This window comes from Candoia aspera, chromosome 1 (assembly GCF_035149785.1).
Source record: "Candoia aspera isolate rCanAsp1 chromosome 1, rCanAsp1.hap2, whole genome shotgun sequence".
Classification (NCBI taxonomy): domain Eukaryota; kingdom Metazoa; phylum Chordata; class Lepidosauria; order Squamata; family Boidae; genus Candoia; species Candoia aspera.
The window spans coordinates 63,726,899-63,745,235 of record NC_086153.1 but is presented as its reverse complement, the minus strand read 5'-3'; the positions used below and the strand labels follow the sequence as shown (position 1 = coordinate 63,745,235).

The 18,337-nt window shown below is 39.5% G+C and overlaps 1 protein-coding gene across 1 annotated transcript; it reads right to left on the bottom strand.

The window, feature by feature from the left end:
- Positions 1-136: 136 nt before the first annotated feature.
- On the bottom strand, positions 137-14,737 carry LOC134498860 (epoxide hydrolase 1-like). The gene is made up of 9 exons (XM_063305202.1): positions 14,618-14,737; positions 5,394-5,604; positions 4,623-4,803; positions 4,247-4,477; positions 3,441-3,570; positions 2,604-2,815; positions 1,328-1,436; positions 929-1,054; positions 137-471 (listed from the first exon to the last, which is right to left on the bottom strand). Exons 1-9 carry the CDS (start codon positions 14,644-14,646, stop codon positions 267-269), a joined length of 1,434 nt encoding a protein of 477 aa, XP_063161272.1. The 5' UTR covers positions 14,647-14,737; the 3' UTR covers positions 137-266.
- Positions 14,738-18,337: the final 3,600 nt, after the last annotated feature.

The window sequence follows — 18,337 nt, the reverse complement described above, 5'->3', positions numbered from 1 at the left end:
GAACAATAAAAAAGGAACTGTCCTATTTCAGTTTGTAAAATGAAGTAAATCAAAACAAGAACCACTACCTTGCTATAAACAATTGCTTTAATATGAATATTGTCTTTTTTTTACCTTATATGGCTGCAACAGTCAGTTTCTCACAGAAGAAAATCCAACTGTCTAGAACTTAATAAACAACATTTTGTTGTAAGTGATACAAGTTGGTCAGAAATTTACAATGTTTGGTTGATAAAGTGTTTTCTGAAAAAGGTTTGTTACATGGTTTAATTCAGATGTTCAACCTTCCTCACAAATTGCTTGATGTCTTGAGCCAAGAGCTCTGGTTCCTCAAAGGCAGCAAAATGCCCTCCCTGGGGCATGTAGGTGTAGGTGACAATGTTTTTAAATTTCTTCTTTGCCCAGGAGCGTGGGCAATGAACCAGCTCATTGGGGAATGCAGCAATGCCAGTTGGAACATAAACTCCAAGCCTGTTGTGGAAGAGCATGTATCTAGTCAAGAGTTCATTAATTATTATAGATGCTATTTTTTCTTAGTCACATTCTTGGTTTTAATATAGATCCAATATGTTTTACATATATAGTTGAATTATGAGTTTTTTACCCCAGTTTAAATTAACTGTGCTGAAGAGTAACCTTTGAATATCTTTTTAGAAAATGAGACTTAACATTCTCTAGAATATCCTAAAGTTTAAAACTTTCTAGGCATTCACCACAGGTTTCATGTGGGAAGAGGAATTTGATTATGGCTTTGACAAAAACAAATTTCAGATTAATATTTAACTTAATTTCAAAACTAAATCACTTGTTTTAAATATGGAATGTAAAATATCCTAACAATTTCAGGGGAGGGGAGACTTTCTTTGGAGATAAGAACTAATATAAAGTACCTTTACAATGGGAACAATTTTTTCTACTCCCTTCTTACCTGGTATCAGGAAGAGTATTTGGATCCTTGGAAAAATTCTCTTTATAAAAGCGCATTGAAGGCACAATGGAGGAAGTCACCCAGTAAATCATGACATTTGTCAGAAGTTCATCCAGAGAGTATTTCCTGAGAAGGGGCATCACATTTTTTATTATCAGAGCTTTAATGCATGTTCTTAGTCTAATTCACTGTTGTAGAGCAGGGAGTGAATGAATTACCAGCAACTATTGGCTGATGTTAAATAAGTTAGAATTAAAATATTCACTTGCAAGTCATCTGATATAACTTGCAGCTGTTCATATTTCAACAATATTCTCCAAACAATTTTAAGCCAGCAGTTATATATTTACAATAATTTCTCTCTCTCTTCTAATATATAGTTGTTATAAAGAATCTTACCTTTCCAAACCCCCATCTTCCATGCTGCGGAATGATATATCTGTCCAGGTGGAAAATTTCTCTAGGATGTATGCAGCAAGTCCTACAGGGGAGTCATTCGGTCCACACCCTAGGTTAGAAAAGTAGCACATTTACTTTCAGCTTACCTGCTTGCACTATTTAGAGCTAGAAGCTCTACCATGAAGGAGATTTGCGAGTGAGATTAGGGCTTTGGATTTTAGCCAACATTTAAGTTCTCTTGTCTTTGACGTCGGCATGGTGGCCTAATTCTTCTTGTAAGTATGTAACTAATTTGACTGAAAAAATACTATTAGATATTGAGCATTGGATTGCTGCTAAGTATGCTGACTCCAAAAGCATCTGCACATACTCACTTTTTTCTATGGAAGTACATATTTGGATAGCATATTGTGTAATTCAGTTATAGATCTGAAGTCGGTTTTTGATTTTCACTGTCTATGGAGGTGAAAACAGGAAAATACACATGCACAGGAATTAAGTGCAACCAGCAATATATTAACTACAGCTGAAATAATACAATTTCAGATTTGTACAGCTCAGCTGACTTCTTAATTAAATTTGAATAAGGGTAATCTAATAGTTCTGAAGAACCTTTCCCCAATATGCAAAAGCCTATTAAATGAGACAACCCGTGTATCTTGTTTGTCAACAGTGGCCAACTGAGAAAAAAAAAATGTTTAGATCAAGAGTATACAATCGTAAGTATAGTATTTGTTGCAGATCTCCGAATCCTTCCAATAGTCATCATCAATGTGTAATTTCTAATGTAACAGAAGAGTAAAATGTAAAGTTGTAATTTAAATTATATTTATTTGCTATATTCCAGCAATCAAAAAGGTGATTGCAGACTATTGGTTTAGATAATGCACATAGGATGGGGGAGGCATCACAATACTTATCTTCCTGGGTATGAGAGAAAATTGAAAATGCTTTAAGATTGTTGCACCTGCTCTTTGGAGGTTAATATTTAGTCTAGCCAATTATTCAGTGTATCCTTTTTGCTTATTTTTGGTTGCAGTTCTTTAAAATTCCACTAGAAATATAAAAATAACGGTCTGTTGATTTTTTGGCTTTTTGAAAAAAAATAAAAATTTCCAAAAGTTGTGGGTAGAACAATGTTACTCTGAAACTTGTTGATTCATTACTTCAATCAGTGCTACTTGCCTTCCTTAAAAATGTTTTGTACATTAAATTCAGATTTGTTTCAGTTTATGTGTGAGTTTTTGATCTTTCATAAAGAATTAAGTTCACAAACCTGCTGTGTCTGGTTTGGTGGCTTGGATGTGCATATAGCCAGTTTCACGCAATATATCATACAGTTTCTTAAAATAAGGGAACATGCGCCGTGAGTCTTCCCTAGTTAGGCCCACCAGCCATGGTACATATGCTCCCAGTAGTAAATCTACCAGGGCACTCCAACCAAGTTTGGATAGGAAGACCATGTTAAGGTGAAGTCCTTTTACATATCTGAAATCAAGGAAAAGAAGGTGATCTTAAATACGTTTACTGAAAAGTAAATGGGGCTCATTAGTATGCATAATGTGGTACACTTAAATAGGGAAGAATGTTAAGAGATGTGAGAAAACTGATATTGACAAAGGATGCAGAAGGCAATTATAATTATTGCTTAGTTGTAATACCTGACATTTTCAGTTGCTTCCTCTGTGTACAGTTTTCAATTGCTTCCTCTGTGTACAATTAAACAATCTAGAAATTCTTCATGAGGAAAAATTGATTCCCCATGGGGCTAGAATCCACAATCCACTTTTTAAAATTATTTGTTCCAATAATTTAACATAATATTTTTTACAATATATGTTATCTTTCTAGGAATAGATTATTTAAAGATTATAGCATGGAAAAACAATTAGTGTACCTATATGATAAGTGCAACTTTGATTTGCACAGCAGAGACTTCTTTGTAAATTAAGGCTCCTGTTTCTCAGTAGCCCAACTGAATTAGATGATGAAAAAATGATCGTGCATACTGTACATTATCTAATCTTGATAATATGGATATCCATAGATTCTAGTTCCTGTTGTGTGATATATGTAAAAACATCAGAGTCACAAAGAGATCCCAGCCACTCACTTTGGCAGCATCTGTGCCATGAGTGTGGTGATTCGGGAGCCCCAGTCCCCGCCTTGTAGGTAATATTCCTGGAAACCCAGTCTCTGCATCAGCTTGTGAAAAATCCGAGCTGCAGCCATTGCGTCAAAGCCTGTCAGTTGAGATAAATGTGATATTAAGAATGTGTTTAACATGATCAGGGTAAGGCAAACAGAATAAATGGATGCAGATCTAACATCGAAAATGTCAATATTCAAAAAGTGTTAGAGGAAGCATTTCAAATTCACAGGATTCTAGAGCACAGAAACTACTAAAATTGATTTTATTATGACACAGCTGAGCAGTGCACAGCTCCATTTAATCGATGGCATGAACACAGATGGGCCTTTTACCACTCCTAATGCTTGTCAGATCATACATAATGCAAGAATGCCAGTGTGTCCCAAGAGCTATTATATCTAGGCCAGGTGACCACTAGATGGCAGCAAGTAGACACTAACTCTGCTGCCATCTAGTCGTTGTGCAGCATGGATTTAGCAACCCCAGTCACAACCAGTAGTTATTTGCGAATGACCATTTGTGTTTTATTTCTTTCTTACCTCATGTTGATAATCTCTTTCCTTCCTACTGTATATCTGAAGAAGTAGATGTCGTCTATCAAAACCAAGGCCATAATAAATCCACTAACTCTTAAAATGCCATAAGGCTGTACTGACATACGGTTTGTTTAACCATAGGGTGCCCAACATGTTATGCCATAAGGAAAAAAAATCACACTATTATTTAATTATAATGAATTAAAACCTGTTACTAGGAAAATAACTTACCCTGCTGGTGGGGAGGCTCAGAAAAGCCATAGCCTGGGATGGATGGACAAATAATCTCAAACACTACATCTTCACTGTTTGAAAGATGACCAACTGGATCAGCAAGCAAGGGGATGATCTTATAAAATTCATAAAAGGAGCCAGGCCAGCCATGCACCATCAGCAAAGGTCTGATGGATTGGTCTTTTGAGATATGAGACGGCTTCACATGAATAAAATGAACTTCAATCCCTGTTGGAAATTCAACACAATCAACAGTGAGTTAACTACTGTATAGCAGAGAAAGTTTAATGTGAAATGCAAAAAGGGGCTGGACAAGAGGGCTTTGTTCCATTACAGGAGAGCTATATGTAAAGTTCAATGGAAAAGAATTCACCTTCAATGGTGGTTTTATAATGTGGGTACTGGTTAAGGATTTTAACTTGTTTCTGCCAGTCAAACTGATTTCTCCAGTAGGAGACCACTTTCTGCAAATAGTTAGAGTTGAAACCATAATTGAAGGCAGCTCCCTCTAGTGGTGGTGTATAGCGGGTCTGGTCGAGCCGCTGGTACAAATCCTAGAAAGAGAGAGGGAGAAAAAAAAAATCTTTGATGTGGATGATAGTATAGCAGATATTTTAAAAGCACGCTGCTATTAGAGAAGGCATCCTAAAAGGACAGTTGTTTGTCATTTTAACTCATGCAACACTGGGCAGAACTGGCATGCATACATTGTATGATCTACAGCAGTGTTTCTCGACCTTGGTAACTTGAAGATGCGTGGACTTCAGCTCCCAGAATTCCCCAGCCAGCATGGCTGGCTAGGGAATTCTGGGAGCTGAAGTCCACGCATCTTCAAGTTGCTAAGGTTGAGAAACACTGATCTACAGTAAACTTCTGATGTATATTTGATAGGCCAAATTTAACAGTTATTATACAATGTGAGATAAATGATGCACAATAATAAATAGGGGCAGACATGAGGGGATATCCATAGTCAAGAGGGAGTCTGCCACTTTGGGTTTGAAGCCCTGCCCTTTTTTCAGCACATAAAAGTGGGGCCCTTGATTGTGCAGTTGCAGCTACCATCTTGACTATTTTAACTGTTCATGTCTCTGGTAGTATAGTAATTCTCAAAGTCTCTGAGTTTGCTCATGTTCATTCATACCTGGATTTCCTTCTCAGAGGTTTTCACTTGGAATGGTCTAATTCCTTCATCTTCTTGATTTGTTGGTGGTTTTTCATCTGAGCTCCACCATCCATCTCCTATTTCTAGAGTCTTCATCCTGTGCCTTGTCAGGAGCCAGTAAATCAGGAAGCTTCCACCTCCTGCAATACAGGAAGCTGCGACCACATTTTTCTGGGATGTGTCGAAAGACCTACAAAACGATCAAAATGGTGTGAGGTAGAAGCTGAAAGGAACACTGATTAAAGAAGAATGATATTTGTAGCCCCCTCAGTTAATATGGTGAGTTTTTGAAAAAAGATTCCCAGGATTTAAAATATAAATGAGTTTTAAGGTAACAGATAATTGAGATAGTATGGATTATATCTGGACAAGGATGCCGGGGGCGGGAGGTTTCAAAGAAGTCAAGATGATAGCCACAACTACAAGATCAATGCTCTATACTTTTTATGTGTCTTGCGTTGGACACATGTTAAGAAAGGGGTGGGTTTCAATCTTGTGGCCACTTTTTTTTTGAAGCCCTCCCTAGAGACACTCCTGCATCTTCATGCATTTCTGCCATCCTTTCATGCTGATGCTTGTTGATAAACAGAAATAGTGAGCTCAGTCTCTATTGCTAAGTTGTGGCACCTGAAATAAATACTGGGGAGCAGAGAACATACCATGTGTGAAGTGTGTTTAGTCTTGTTTTTTCTCTTGGTTGATGTACACACAAGCAAGTTTCTCCCCACATCTATTTATCTACTCTCCTGATATAGCCAACTCATAAAACAACTGGTTGTTTGGGATCAGTTTGACTCTTCAGATTCAGAGACTGAAGAGATTGACCAGACTGAGTTTCAGCCTGAGCCACAGGTATTACCTAGAGCAGTGTTTCTCAACCTTGTCAACTTGAAGCTATGTGGACTCGACACATCTTCAAGTTGCCAAGATTGAGAAACACTGGTCTAGAGAGTATGCATCAGTGGCACTTGAAGAGACACAGGTACAAACTAATTAGTCTGAGTTAAGGAGGGTTGTGAGCCAGCACCACATTGCCAAAAAAAAGTCAAACGTCTACTTGAAAGGGAGAAACATGACTCAGTCAATCAGGCAAACTGGTAGTCAGGGCTATAGAGAAGACTTGGCTTTTGTGACTCGCTCTTTGTGGCCAAGAATGTTCTAATGCTATCTTTGACTTGGTCTGTACACTGTTGTTAGATTACCTGGAGCCTTGGACTGGAAACGGACTATTCTTGAACCTTTCTGAATTTGAGATTTGTTCTTCCAGATCTTTTTTTTTTTCAAAAGTAACCTTCTTTAAGGGGTTGAATAGAGCTGAAAAAATATTTGCTGATGAATTAATTTTATTTTTAAATCTTCAGAAGTATATTTCCCTTTTTTAAATACCTGAACCCATTGATTTCCCAAAATTAGGTATTCTAATTCTTTCACAGATCAAATATACAGCTAATGTTTACTTTCATTTCATTATTTAATACCTTATAAAACTGAATTGTTGGTTTCTTCTTTAAGAGATGCTAAAGCATCTGGGCCATACTATTTAATTAACATATGTTTCAATTGAATATGTTGCCAAGCAATATATTTAAGGCAGATTAAAATTAAAAGACAATCGTTAAAAATCTTTAACAGAAGCATTAAAAACAAACACACATTAAAATAAAATATAAAACTATAAAAACTAAAAATACAGAGTTTCAACAGAGACATCCAGAATATGAAACATAAACTACTAAAGAGGTTTGAGTGAATAAAATGGTCTTCCTGAGCACCAAAAAAATCCATAAAGATAGCACCAGGCAAACTCCTGTATGATGGCTTTTCTAAACACATCTTAGATTTGTGAAAGAGAAATCATGGCACATTTCCCACCTCAAGCATATATTCTCTAAAAGAAGAACTATTGATTACAATGCAGTTACTTTTATATTATGTTTAGGGTTGTAGCCAAGTGTATTAATTTATTAAAAACTATCCCACATTTTCATAGTAATAATCCCAAATGGAGCTGTATATAATTTGTATACTATATGAGGATTTGTTGTTCAGTTGTTCAGTCATTTCTGATTCTTCATAATCAGCTGGTCATCAGTTCACCCAGAATTGCTTCTCTGAGTTCTACTAAGTTGATGCTGGTATCATCAGCAATAGCATCTGGCCACCTTGTCTTCTATTGGTTTCCTTTTTTTAATTACTGTCCATTTTTCCAAGCATTAGGATCTTCTCTAAAGATTCTTACCTTCTCATATTTTGTCAGAACATTAAGCTTTAGCTTCAGTAATAGCACTTCCAGTGAGTAGTCTGGTTTTACCTTATTTACTAATGAATGATTTGTTCTTCTTGTGGTCCAAGGTATTTTCAACTATTTTCTCCAGCACCACAGTTCAGCGGTGTGATTTTTCTTTCATTTGGCCTTTCTGATGGTCCAGCTTGCACAGCAATATGTAACAAATGGGAAAACAGTGGCCTTGACAATATTTACCTTAGTTGCCAGTGTAATATCTCTGCCTTTTAATATTTCATCTAGTGTTTCTTTCATATTTTTTCTCCAAAATAGCAGATGTACAGTACTTCCCGTTACATAACCCCAGGATCCCGCAGCTGTAGGGAGGGAAATGTGGCCTGATGGCAAATGGAAGGTGAGGTGCTTGGAAGGGGGCATCTGCTTGCATCTCCTTGTCCTCCTCTCCCCACAACCTATCATGGAGCTGTCGGAAGGCCAGTCTTGGGCCCTCCAGAAGTATTGGAGCTCAACCCACATACAGTATTCAGATTATGCAACCAGGCAGAGTAATATCAAAAATACTCTTTATTAAATAACTATTTACAATAAGTAAGTCCTTGAAGTACAAAGAGTTGGGTTCAAACAAGCCCAACTGGGCCACAAGGAGACAGCAGAACAGGACTCCCCAGCGGAAACTGGGAGGCTGGAAGAGACTGGAACACAAGGTTCTGCTGAAGCTGCAGACATACATCTTGAACTGGAAACGAGACTGGACTCAACTAGAAACTCTGGACTAGGTTGGAGACTTGGAGCAAGGCTGGGAACTCAGAGCAAGGCTAGACTTGGCTGGAAGCCCTGGACTGGGCTGGATCCTCTGGAATGGAGACTGGGAGCAAGGCTGGGAACTTGGAGCAAGGCTACACTAGAATACAGGTTCACAACAAGATAGGTGTGAAACTCCTGAGCAAGGCTGAGCACCCGAAGCACAGTTGGACTGCACCAAAGGCATGCCACAGGACTGAGAATCAAAGGCACAAAGAAGCTGTGCAGAAGATCATAGAGTTTCAAGGCTGGATGGAAGGCTGAGATCGCTGGGCATGGTGGATCCAGAATCCTTGATGGCAGCAGAGGCAGGATTCAAGTCCTCTTCAGAGCGGAGCAAAGGCGCTCATTCCTCTTCGGCAACAGACGCTGTCACCAATGCAGATGGGGACTCTTCCGTTGAAGCTGCAGGCTTGGAGGATCGGTTGTCTCCAGCAGCTTGCTCCCTGCTTGTCTGCCTTTTATCCTGATCCTTTGCGCGCCTGGACGCTTCTGCAGCCAATCGGGCTGCCTTCTCTTTCACGTGCTTTTCTGCTGACAAAACCACATCTTTAGGGCCTTCCAGAAAAGGAGCAAGGATAGGACCAATCTAATCTCCGAGGGAAATGATGTTCCAAAGGGAGGGAGCCACCACGGAGAAGGCCCTTTTCCTCAGCCTCACTAGATATACATATACGTCATTGGAACACGCTGATTGGAGGATTCAAATCCTCCCCTGAATCCTGGCCAATCAGCACCTTGGACTCTTCCTGCACTGCTGGTTCATCCTGAAGTTTCGTTTTCCTAGTTTCAGCCCGGTTAGTTTCTATTTCCTCCTCTGACTCAGAAGGAATTTTCCTTTCTGACTCAGAGGCAGGCTTGACTCTGACAATAACTGCTATTTATTGTAAACCGCCCAGAGTCCCCCATTGGGGGAGATGGGCGGTGATATAAATTTAATAAATAGATAAATAAAATGAAATAAGGTTCAACCAACATAAACAACACTGGCTGTAGCTTTCACGTCCAAGGTGCTGGTTATCACCTTTAAAGTCCTTCATGGCTTGGGGCCAGGTTATTTGCAGGACCGCTTTTCCCCAGTCACATTTACCCAGTCCACCAGAGCGGGGAAGCAGGGTATGTTGTGGGTCCCTTCAGTTAGGGATGTATATCTAGTGAGGCTGAGGAAAAGGGCCTTCTCCGTGGTGGCTCCCTTCCTTTGGAACATCATTCCCCCGTAGATAAGATTGGTCCCATCCTTGCTCCTTTTCTGGAAGGCCCTAAAGATGTGGTTTTGTCAGCAGACCTGTGGGCCCCAGGTTGCTACAGAGCTGATCAAGTGCTTAATTTGAGTGTGTTTGTTGCTGCTGTGGGGTGTGTGTTTTATCGATTTTAATTCTGTAAGCCACCCAGACTCACCACGTGTGAGTTGGGCAGCCATATAAATGTGTTAAATAAATAAATAAATAAAATCTCGCACTTCAACCAGCAGGCTGGACTGGAATCAATTAAGCAGGTTCACAAGAATCTGATAAGTCATTTTTATTGAAGAAAAGTTAAGAGCTCATAATGAAAGAATTCCACTAACGGTTCTGTTTCAAGAGCCATCCTGTTTTATGGAATCCATATTCAAACCCTTTTGCACCTCTTTCTCTCACTGCCCTTTGCCGCAGACTGCCTGCCCCCTTCTTTGGGACAGGAGGCCTGGTTTCCATCTGTCCCTTGTTTTGGCAACAGTCATGTCTGCTATTGTATTGTTTTTCTGTTCATATGGGAGAACTAACAAGCTTCTGCCTATAAATCTGTCTATGCTTTGTGTCTAATTGCCTTCAGTTACCTGCAATCAGGATAAACACATTTGTATTTATATAATTCATTTATTATGAATGTAAAAATAATGCCAATATCTGCTTTTTACAGCTTTACGTAGATCCCAGCCTGTTTTTAATTATGATAAAAACTGAGAGAACTTGGCTAGTATTTCCAATTGTTTTATTTTGTTGGGCATGACTTCCTACTTAAGTAATACATCTCAACAACACTGTTTCTCAAATAATTTTTTTAAAAAAATCGTAGTAAGGTCAGCTTTGAAATCTTCTTTAAAATATTATATTTTATAAATAAAATATTAGGATTGGGAAGAAGGAATATTGTTTGCATCTGTGAAATTCTAGCTAATATTCAACAGATGCTAATCTGCATCTGTGTAGAACTTGAAATTGTAATGGGTGTGGAAGCTAGCTGAGTAAAGAAACTTGAAAACTTGTAGCAATTTTGTAATACTGTAGTTGGTTTATTAAAGGCATTGGCTTTAAAGCTTTGGATTTTTTTTCATATTTTCAGTAATAAAAGGTGATGACTTTCACAGTGGAAAAAAAATGCAAATTTCCAAAAACAAAACTACTATTCTTTATAGAGAATGAGTAATAGCTACATATGGGGGTGGGGGATGATTACCCTGAAAAAGAACCTTAACCAAATGATTGATCTATTAAAGCCAGACAGATAATGCACATTTCATTTGTAAAAATCTTACCCCAGTTTCTTCTGCAAGGTTTTTCAAACAACTATTAACTCGGCACATGATTTGGGATTATATATTTACTTTTTTGCAACAGAAAAAGCCTGCAACTGCCCTTTGCCCCAGGATCAGTGGCGTACAAGGAAAAAACAGATAAATTCTTTAAGTTTCCATCCAAGCAGAGAAATAATAATATCAAATCATCTCTCTAGTGTTCGGGGATTTTAAAATGTTTCTCTTTCTAATCTTTAACATTTAATTCTAAGGTAGTATTGTTATCCCCAAATTTAATTGAACAAATACAGGAAAGACAGTGACTTATTTAACATCATTTAGTGACTTATTTAATATCATTTAATGCATTTCTGGCACAGGGAAGGAACTTTCTATATTCTGCAGTCTGGAAATATTTGATTTAGAGCACTTCTGTAAGGCTACATTTCCCTAATCCCTCCAAACCATTTCAAAGCCAGCAGTGTGATTGTCTCCACTCCTATAGTGCTCCTTCAAAGTGACCAATAAGGGAGAGGAAAATTTTTCATTTGTTCCTCCCATTCCTAAACTATCATGAGTTCTGGGGTAAGAAAATAATTCTTTCCCCATTTGATGTCCAAATGAATATTTTTTTAATGTTATTGTCCTCTAGGATCTATCCAGATTGCTTGGCTAGGAAGCTGAGCTGAGTCAACAAAATACTACAGGTAGTTTTCAACTTACAACCATTCCTTTAGGGACCGTTTGAAGTTACGATGGTGCTGAAAAAAGTGACTTATGACCAGTCCTCACACTCATGACTGTTGCAACATCCCTGTGGTCATGTGATCAAAATTCAGGCACTTGGCAACTGGCATGTATTTACAATGGTTGCAGTGTCCCAGGATCACATGATCATCATTTGTGACCTTCCCAGCCAGCTTCTGAGAAGCAAAGTCAATGGGGGAAGCCAGTTTCGCTTGATGACCATGTGATTCATATAACAACCATGGCAAAAAAGGTCATAATATCAGATGTGACTCACTTAATGACTGCCTTAGTGATGGAAACTCCCATCCCAATTGTGATCGTAAGTTGAGGACTACCTGTACAGCAGCCTGACATTTGTGGCCCCCACTGCTGACCTCTATCCTGTCTCTGTTGCTTCTGTACCATCACATTAATAAATGGGGCTATCTTGATTATGCATGTGAGTGTGAGATGTAAAAAGTGATTGGTTGAATTCTCCAGCATTACTATCTTCCCTCTTTTGCACATCAACACCTGGCAGGAAAAGCATCACCCTCCCACTGTGGTGCAGGTGGACAGGAGTAGGTCTGACTGTAGAACTCTGTCATTGCTAGGCTCTTTCCTATATCCTAATCCTGCACCCCATTCGACTGCATAAGTTTCTAAAAAATCAGAGTCACTAATGGAGCTAAGTCATAAGTAGAACTTTTACTTATGATTCCTGCCCTCCCCCCACCCTCTTTTCTTCTTGTTATTATATGTAATAAAAGCTGACTTGAGGATTCCTCTGTGCTCCTTTCAGAAGACAACGGGTGTGGGGGAGGGGTCATCATTCCAGTTTTACATTATTTCACCCTTGCACTAAACTGATAAGGGCTACGGAGATAAAGTCCTTAGCTAACTGAGCAGTTTAGCATCATCGCACAACTGTGATAAACCTTAGGCGCAGCATTGCTCTATCTAGGTCTTTTGGAAGACAAAGGGCAAAATGGCAGGAGAAGAGGCTAACTAGAGACCAAAGGGGAGGCACCGTGTCTGAAAACCTGAAATTGCCAATATGCCCTGCTTTGATCTCACTCACTAGCGATTGCCTGACTTTGCCTCTGATGGCTCTTGTTGCCATGTTCCCATGATGTTGGTTCATCTTAACCCCAGCCTGTGAGTAAGACAGGCTTAAACCTCATGTGCCTCAATTTTAAAGTGCCAACAGCATTCAGTGACAAATGCAAGGTATGTAAAATCTGTTGTGCCTCCCCCCCCCCTTGGCATCCCATGTCCTCAGAGCTGAATAAAGTAAAACCAAAACCCTAGATCCAAAGATGAAAATTACAAAGACTGCCAAGTCACAAACAGTGTTGTCAGGTTAGACAACCATCTATTGAAGATGCTTCAATTTGAATTTCTACACAGAACCAAGGGTTGAACTTGATAGCCGCATCTAACTGTGATTCTATGAGTCCACCTTTCTGATGGATTTGCTTGTGAATCCCCAGGAAGCTGGAGGTATGGTAAGGCAGGAACAATCTCAGTAGAAAATCAGACTGAAACCAGAAAATCAGTAGAATAGAATAGACCCAACTTTGTTCTAGTTTTTTTAAAACTTGTCATGACATAAGAAAAACACAGTCTCTTTACTTCAAATGTACCAATATTATGTGGTTGGATAGGTGTAAATGTAGAACTGAAGTAATTCAAGGGTGCCATGTGGAGGAGCCCCATGTAAGCAGTTTTGATGCTGGGTACTTCTCCCAATACTGCTAACATGGTTGTAGGTGGTTGAGTTAGGGAGAGAAGGAGATAAATACATATTTCAATTTCCAGGAATAGGGAGGTAAGTCTCTATAATTGGGGGAATGGCAGAGTTAAGGCTCACTTGATTCCAAGAGTTGAAAGGTAAGTTGAGGCAGGATTTCCTGACAATAAGGAGGCAAACTGCCCCAAAACTCTGTTTAGCTGCATGTTGTGTGGAAAACACACCCACACCCACATGACCCTGGCTTGCTCTGGTTTCAGATAAACCAGACCAGAGCTAGCAAAAGCCTAGTTTGAGCCCTCCAAACAATCCAATATTTTATTTATTTTGTTAAATTTGGATGCTGCCTGACTCCAGTTGACTTTGCATGGCTCACAATAAGAAACATAAAAAACAAAATATCTGATAAACTTAACTGGCTTTAAATGGATTCAAGTTATCATGTGGAAGTGTTCTTAAGGAACAGGTCTTCCAGTTTATGTCTATCAAGGAAGAATGGATTTTAGACGTCCGAGACCCTAAATTTATCCCTTGATTTCCCCAAACTTGCTTAGAAATTTAATGGGTTAAACCCCCCATCTTTTCCAGACATCATGGATTGGGGAATGCTACTACATTGTGGATTATGTAAATGGTAGTAAAATCTCCAAAGAATTTAGCTGTTCAAAGTCCTTATCGTGGTTAATTCAGCACCAAGCAGCTTCAGGAATGTTAATTTGATTGGGGCAGACTGGGAGCTCACCTTCTCAATATTTTGCAAAGGGAAAACTACAGTATGGTTCTTCCATTATATCCTCAGTACAGAATGTATGCATCACTTTCCTTCATTCAATATATATATATGAATGCCTCATTATATCAAGTGGGTTTCTTCACCATTTTTTCTATGCATGTTTATATAAGAGGCAGGAATTAAAATATACTTTTATGGATTGAGGCTGCTAGCATTGCAGCTTCATTGCTCCATATTAAAAGCTTATAGCTTTTATAGCCCCCATTTCCATCCACAACAACCAGGACTTGCTGCCTTGGTACTGAGGACTTCTACTCCCCACAGCAGTAGTCAGATCAACCTTTCTTCACTGCCAGATTGGCTTCTTTGGGAGAATGCCGGGTAAACACCAACTGCATTCCATTCTAACACTTTCCCCAAAATTTGCTTGCCACCTCTTTACACTCACCGGACAGTCTGCAAGAACTGCTGCCACATGTCTGCAATTAAGAGGAGGCTGCAAGTAAATTCAGCTTAGCTGGTCCTGGACTGAAATAATTCTGGACACTTCCTGCTTCAGCTGACCTTTCTTTTGTGCCCTGAAGGATATAGACTGTGAAGCTAACGTAGTCTCTTAGTGCCACCTACTGTCTAAAACTTGTTTCCGTGGTTGCTTATGCAAAGCATATTTATTTATTTATTTATCAAATTTGTCACCCCCCATCTCCTCCGACCCGAGGGACTCTGGGCGGTTTACAACACAGAATAAATATACAATAAAAACTCAAATAAATATACAGTAAAATTCCAATAAAATCCCACTAAAAACCAAAACAATTTCTTAACTACCCCAGCTCATAAAATCCAGATGGCTATGATCTCTTCAACCATCATGTAGGAGGGGCACTTCAAGGCACCAGCCAACCCCAAGTATGTCGATTCTCCTCCCTGCCACAAGCTCAGTGGCAGAGCCAGGTCTTCAACTTCCTCCCGAAGGCTAAAAGCGATGGGGCTAATCTTACCTCCGGGGGCAAGATGTTCCAAAGGGCGGGCGCTACTGCCGAGAAGGCCCACCTCCTGGACCCTGCCAGATGGAATTCTCTTATTGATGGGGTCCGCAGCATGCCCTCTCTGCATGAGCGGGTGGGACGGGCTGATGATATGGGGAAGAGGCGGTCCCTCAGGTAACCCGGTCCCATGCCATGTAGGGCTTTAAAGGTAATAACCAACACCTTGAATTGGACTCAGAAGCAAACTGGTATCCAATGCAGCTCACGTAGCAAAGGTGTTATGTGTGCCCTTCTAGGGGCGCCAAAAATAGCCCGTGCAGCCGCATTCTGGACCAGCTGAAGCTTCTTGGATCCTATGACTACCCATTTGTTTTTCGAAGAATTTGGGATGTATTTCTCAAAGCCACTGTGGTGCAAAAACAGAAGTTGGATTAGGATCAAGGAGGGTCAGGTTCAAGTTCATCCTCAACTATGGAAAGCCATAGAATTGCTTTGGGCAAATCACCATCTCTCAACTTAACCTAACCAATATTTTGTTTTGGAAAAAATGGAGGAAGGAGTCCTGATGAATGTCATTGTGAGTTTCTGGAGTAAAGGCAATATATAAATCTAGCAAATAGAATATCTGCTTCCTCATTCTCGGCTTTTGATATGAGGTCACTGTGCAACCACTTCAAAAACACTTTCTGATCACTGTATATAAATGATTCTGTATATATGATTCAGCAGAACCAAAGCCCAGGACATCTTGGTTGTTCTGGGATTCATCTGAAACAAAATCCAGAAAGGTCTAATTAGGCAACTAGGGGAAGCCTGGTGTGCTTTGCCCTCTCTCCCCAATTTACCAGTTTTCCCAGTAATTTACCTTCTCTACCCACCCTTAGCTCCTAATGTCCTTGATTTCAAGCACAGCATATCCAACTGGCTTGAAACATCTCCCAACTTCCCCATCTTCCCAGTGCCTTCCTTTCCCTACTTCCTTTTAGTTGATGCATGCTGCTGACAATGTCTGTAGCGTTTTCCATTCTCACCCCAAAATATTTCTCCCTGGGATAGGTGTATTTCAGTCCATGCCAGGAACTACTTGAAACCAGCTGTTTCTTGCCCAGAAAATTCTGTGCCCAGAGCATGTTGTATATCCCTACAATCTGTAGTTAAGTTGTAGAATTTGCTGCTATCAGATATGGTGAGGGTGACCAGTGTAGATGGTTTTTAAAAAGAATCAGTCAAATTCATGGAAAATAAGGCCATCAGCACCTACCATTTTTGATGGCTGCATAGTGTCTCCTGAATCACAGGGACATGTCATAATACCATCTGCTAGAAAATTACAGTAGAAGAGAAACAATCCATTGGACCAAGCGTGTGAGCTTCCAACCATTTCATCTGATTTAATATTATTTAACTCAGTGTTGAACTAGAAAGTTGCTTGATCACTAAGAATCTTTTATGTCACATTATACTGGCTGTTCTTCATAATGAGTTTTATTCCTGTAATGGAGTAAGCAAACTGATGTACTCCAGATGTTTTGCAATTTAACTGCCATCAGCCCCAGTGTGGTTAATAATATGGGATGGTGTGAACTGTAGTCCATAACATCTGGAAGACATAAAATATTATCAACATACAACCTTCCTACTAGGGAAATCTTCTGCAGGACAGAGCATTTTAAAATCTCATACATTTTCCTTCTCCATTAACAAGATTCCTATCTACACAATAACCCTTTCCAAGAAATGAAAACTTGCCGAAGAGCTGCCCCATGCCACTCCCATTCTGTTTGCAAATAACTCCCAACAAATTGTAAACTAAATGTAATTCCTCTGCTTTGCCTTCACCATCTATAGATCAAAAATGCTTTTACCTGCTTTGTCTATATGCTTGCAAGTTCAGAGCTCACAGGGAACACTTTCAGCCAATTGTTGCTTAGCTGAAACTGGCCAATTGCTGAGCACAAAGAATATCACAAGAAATGTATATTCACCCTTCTTGCTTCAAAGTTGCCAACAGTTGGTGGTCTGCTCCAAAGTAGCCAATTCCCCTTACTTCACAAAATGATGAAGAAATAAATTTCTATTTATTCCTTCCCCCTGCCATCTACATATTTTGCAATGTGCATTTGTGTTCATTTATCTGTTGGTTTGAAAAATGTTGTTTCTGATAGGTTGCTAGAGGACAGTTACAAGAGAGGATTTAAAAAAAAAATCTTAGTAAATACACAGAGAACCCTAAAAAGCTTTCATTCCCCCCATGGTTCCAGAACAGTCTTGGAGATGAAGGCAGTTTTTCCTAGCAAACTTGTAGGCAAGAAAATTCTATCTGAGGACTTTTCCCCAAGCAGGCCCTGGTGAATGTAAACAGGGAGGTAAGGGTAAGGCTATTTCTTCCTAACTCTCTAATGGATATTTTCCTTGGAGAACTTCAGTTTCTAGTATTCTTCTCTGTCTGTTGCTGCCCATATATATGGTTGTATATGCCTCTCTCATATCTCATTTACTAATTTTCTAAATTATAGTGGGATATATGTTGCAACCTTTCTTCAAAAAGGAGTTGCCTCAGACCTCTCTCCATTTTGCTTACCCTTTCCCATACCTTTATCATTCTCAACAGGTAAGCTTCCTCCTGCTTGTGGCAAGGGTACTCACATTCAAAAGGCAAATTCTAATTTGTTTTGGAATGATCTAAAAGGGTAACTTGTAGAAGGTTTTCATCTGGCCAAGTTACTGGTATAGGCAAGTGTTCATCAGAGTCCTCTTCTTTATTTGTCGAACAGGAAAAGACAAACACAAATGAGCTAAGAGGTTAGTCTAGGCTGGCCTGCCTAAGCAAATAGAGCATCAGGAGGACAACAGCTGCAGTGGGCTTCTTCCCAGGAATGGGGTGGACATCCCTAGAAAACATCTGTGCCTGTTTAATCTTTTGTTCCTTTGTGTTTTGGATTAGAATTCTTCTACACATTCTGTAGCCCTCATTTGGCCCCTGCATGGCCCTGAAGTTCTGGAGCTTGGTGGGGAGATATTAACACTTTCTAGCACTCAGCACATTCGTGAAAGGCTGTTGAGGTCTCTATCATGATAGGACCATTATGGTCTTGCATTTCAACCATCCCTGCTGTATGTTCATACACAACTTCCAGTAGAAGGTGTTGACAGCCAACAGCTATGTAACAAAAAAAAAA

Coding starts and splice junctions, on each gene's coding strand:
- LOC134498860 (XM_063305202.1), bottom strand. CDS start 14,646: ATGTGGCAGCAGTTCTTGCAGACTGTCCG. Junction 5,605..14,617: donor CAGTTCTTGCAGACTGTCCG/GTGAGTGTAAAG, acceptor ATCGTTTTGTAG/GTCTTTCGACACATCCCAGA. Junction 3,571..4,246: donor TGAGCCTCCCCACCAGCAGG/GTAAGTTATTTT, acceptor CTCAACTGACAG/GCTTTGACGCAATGGCTGCA.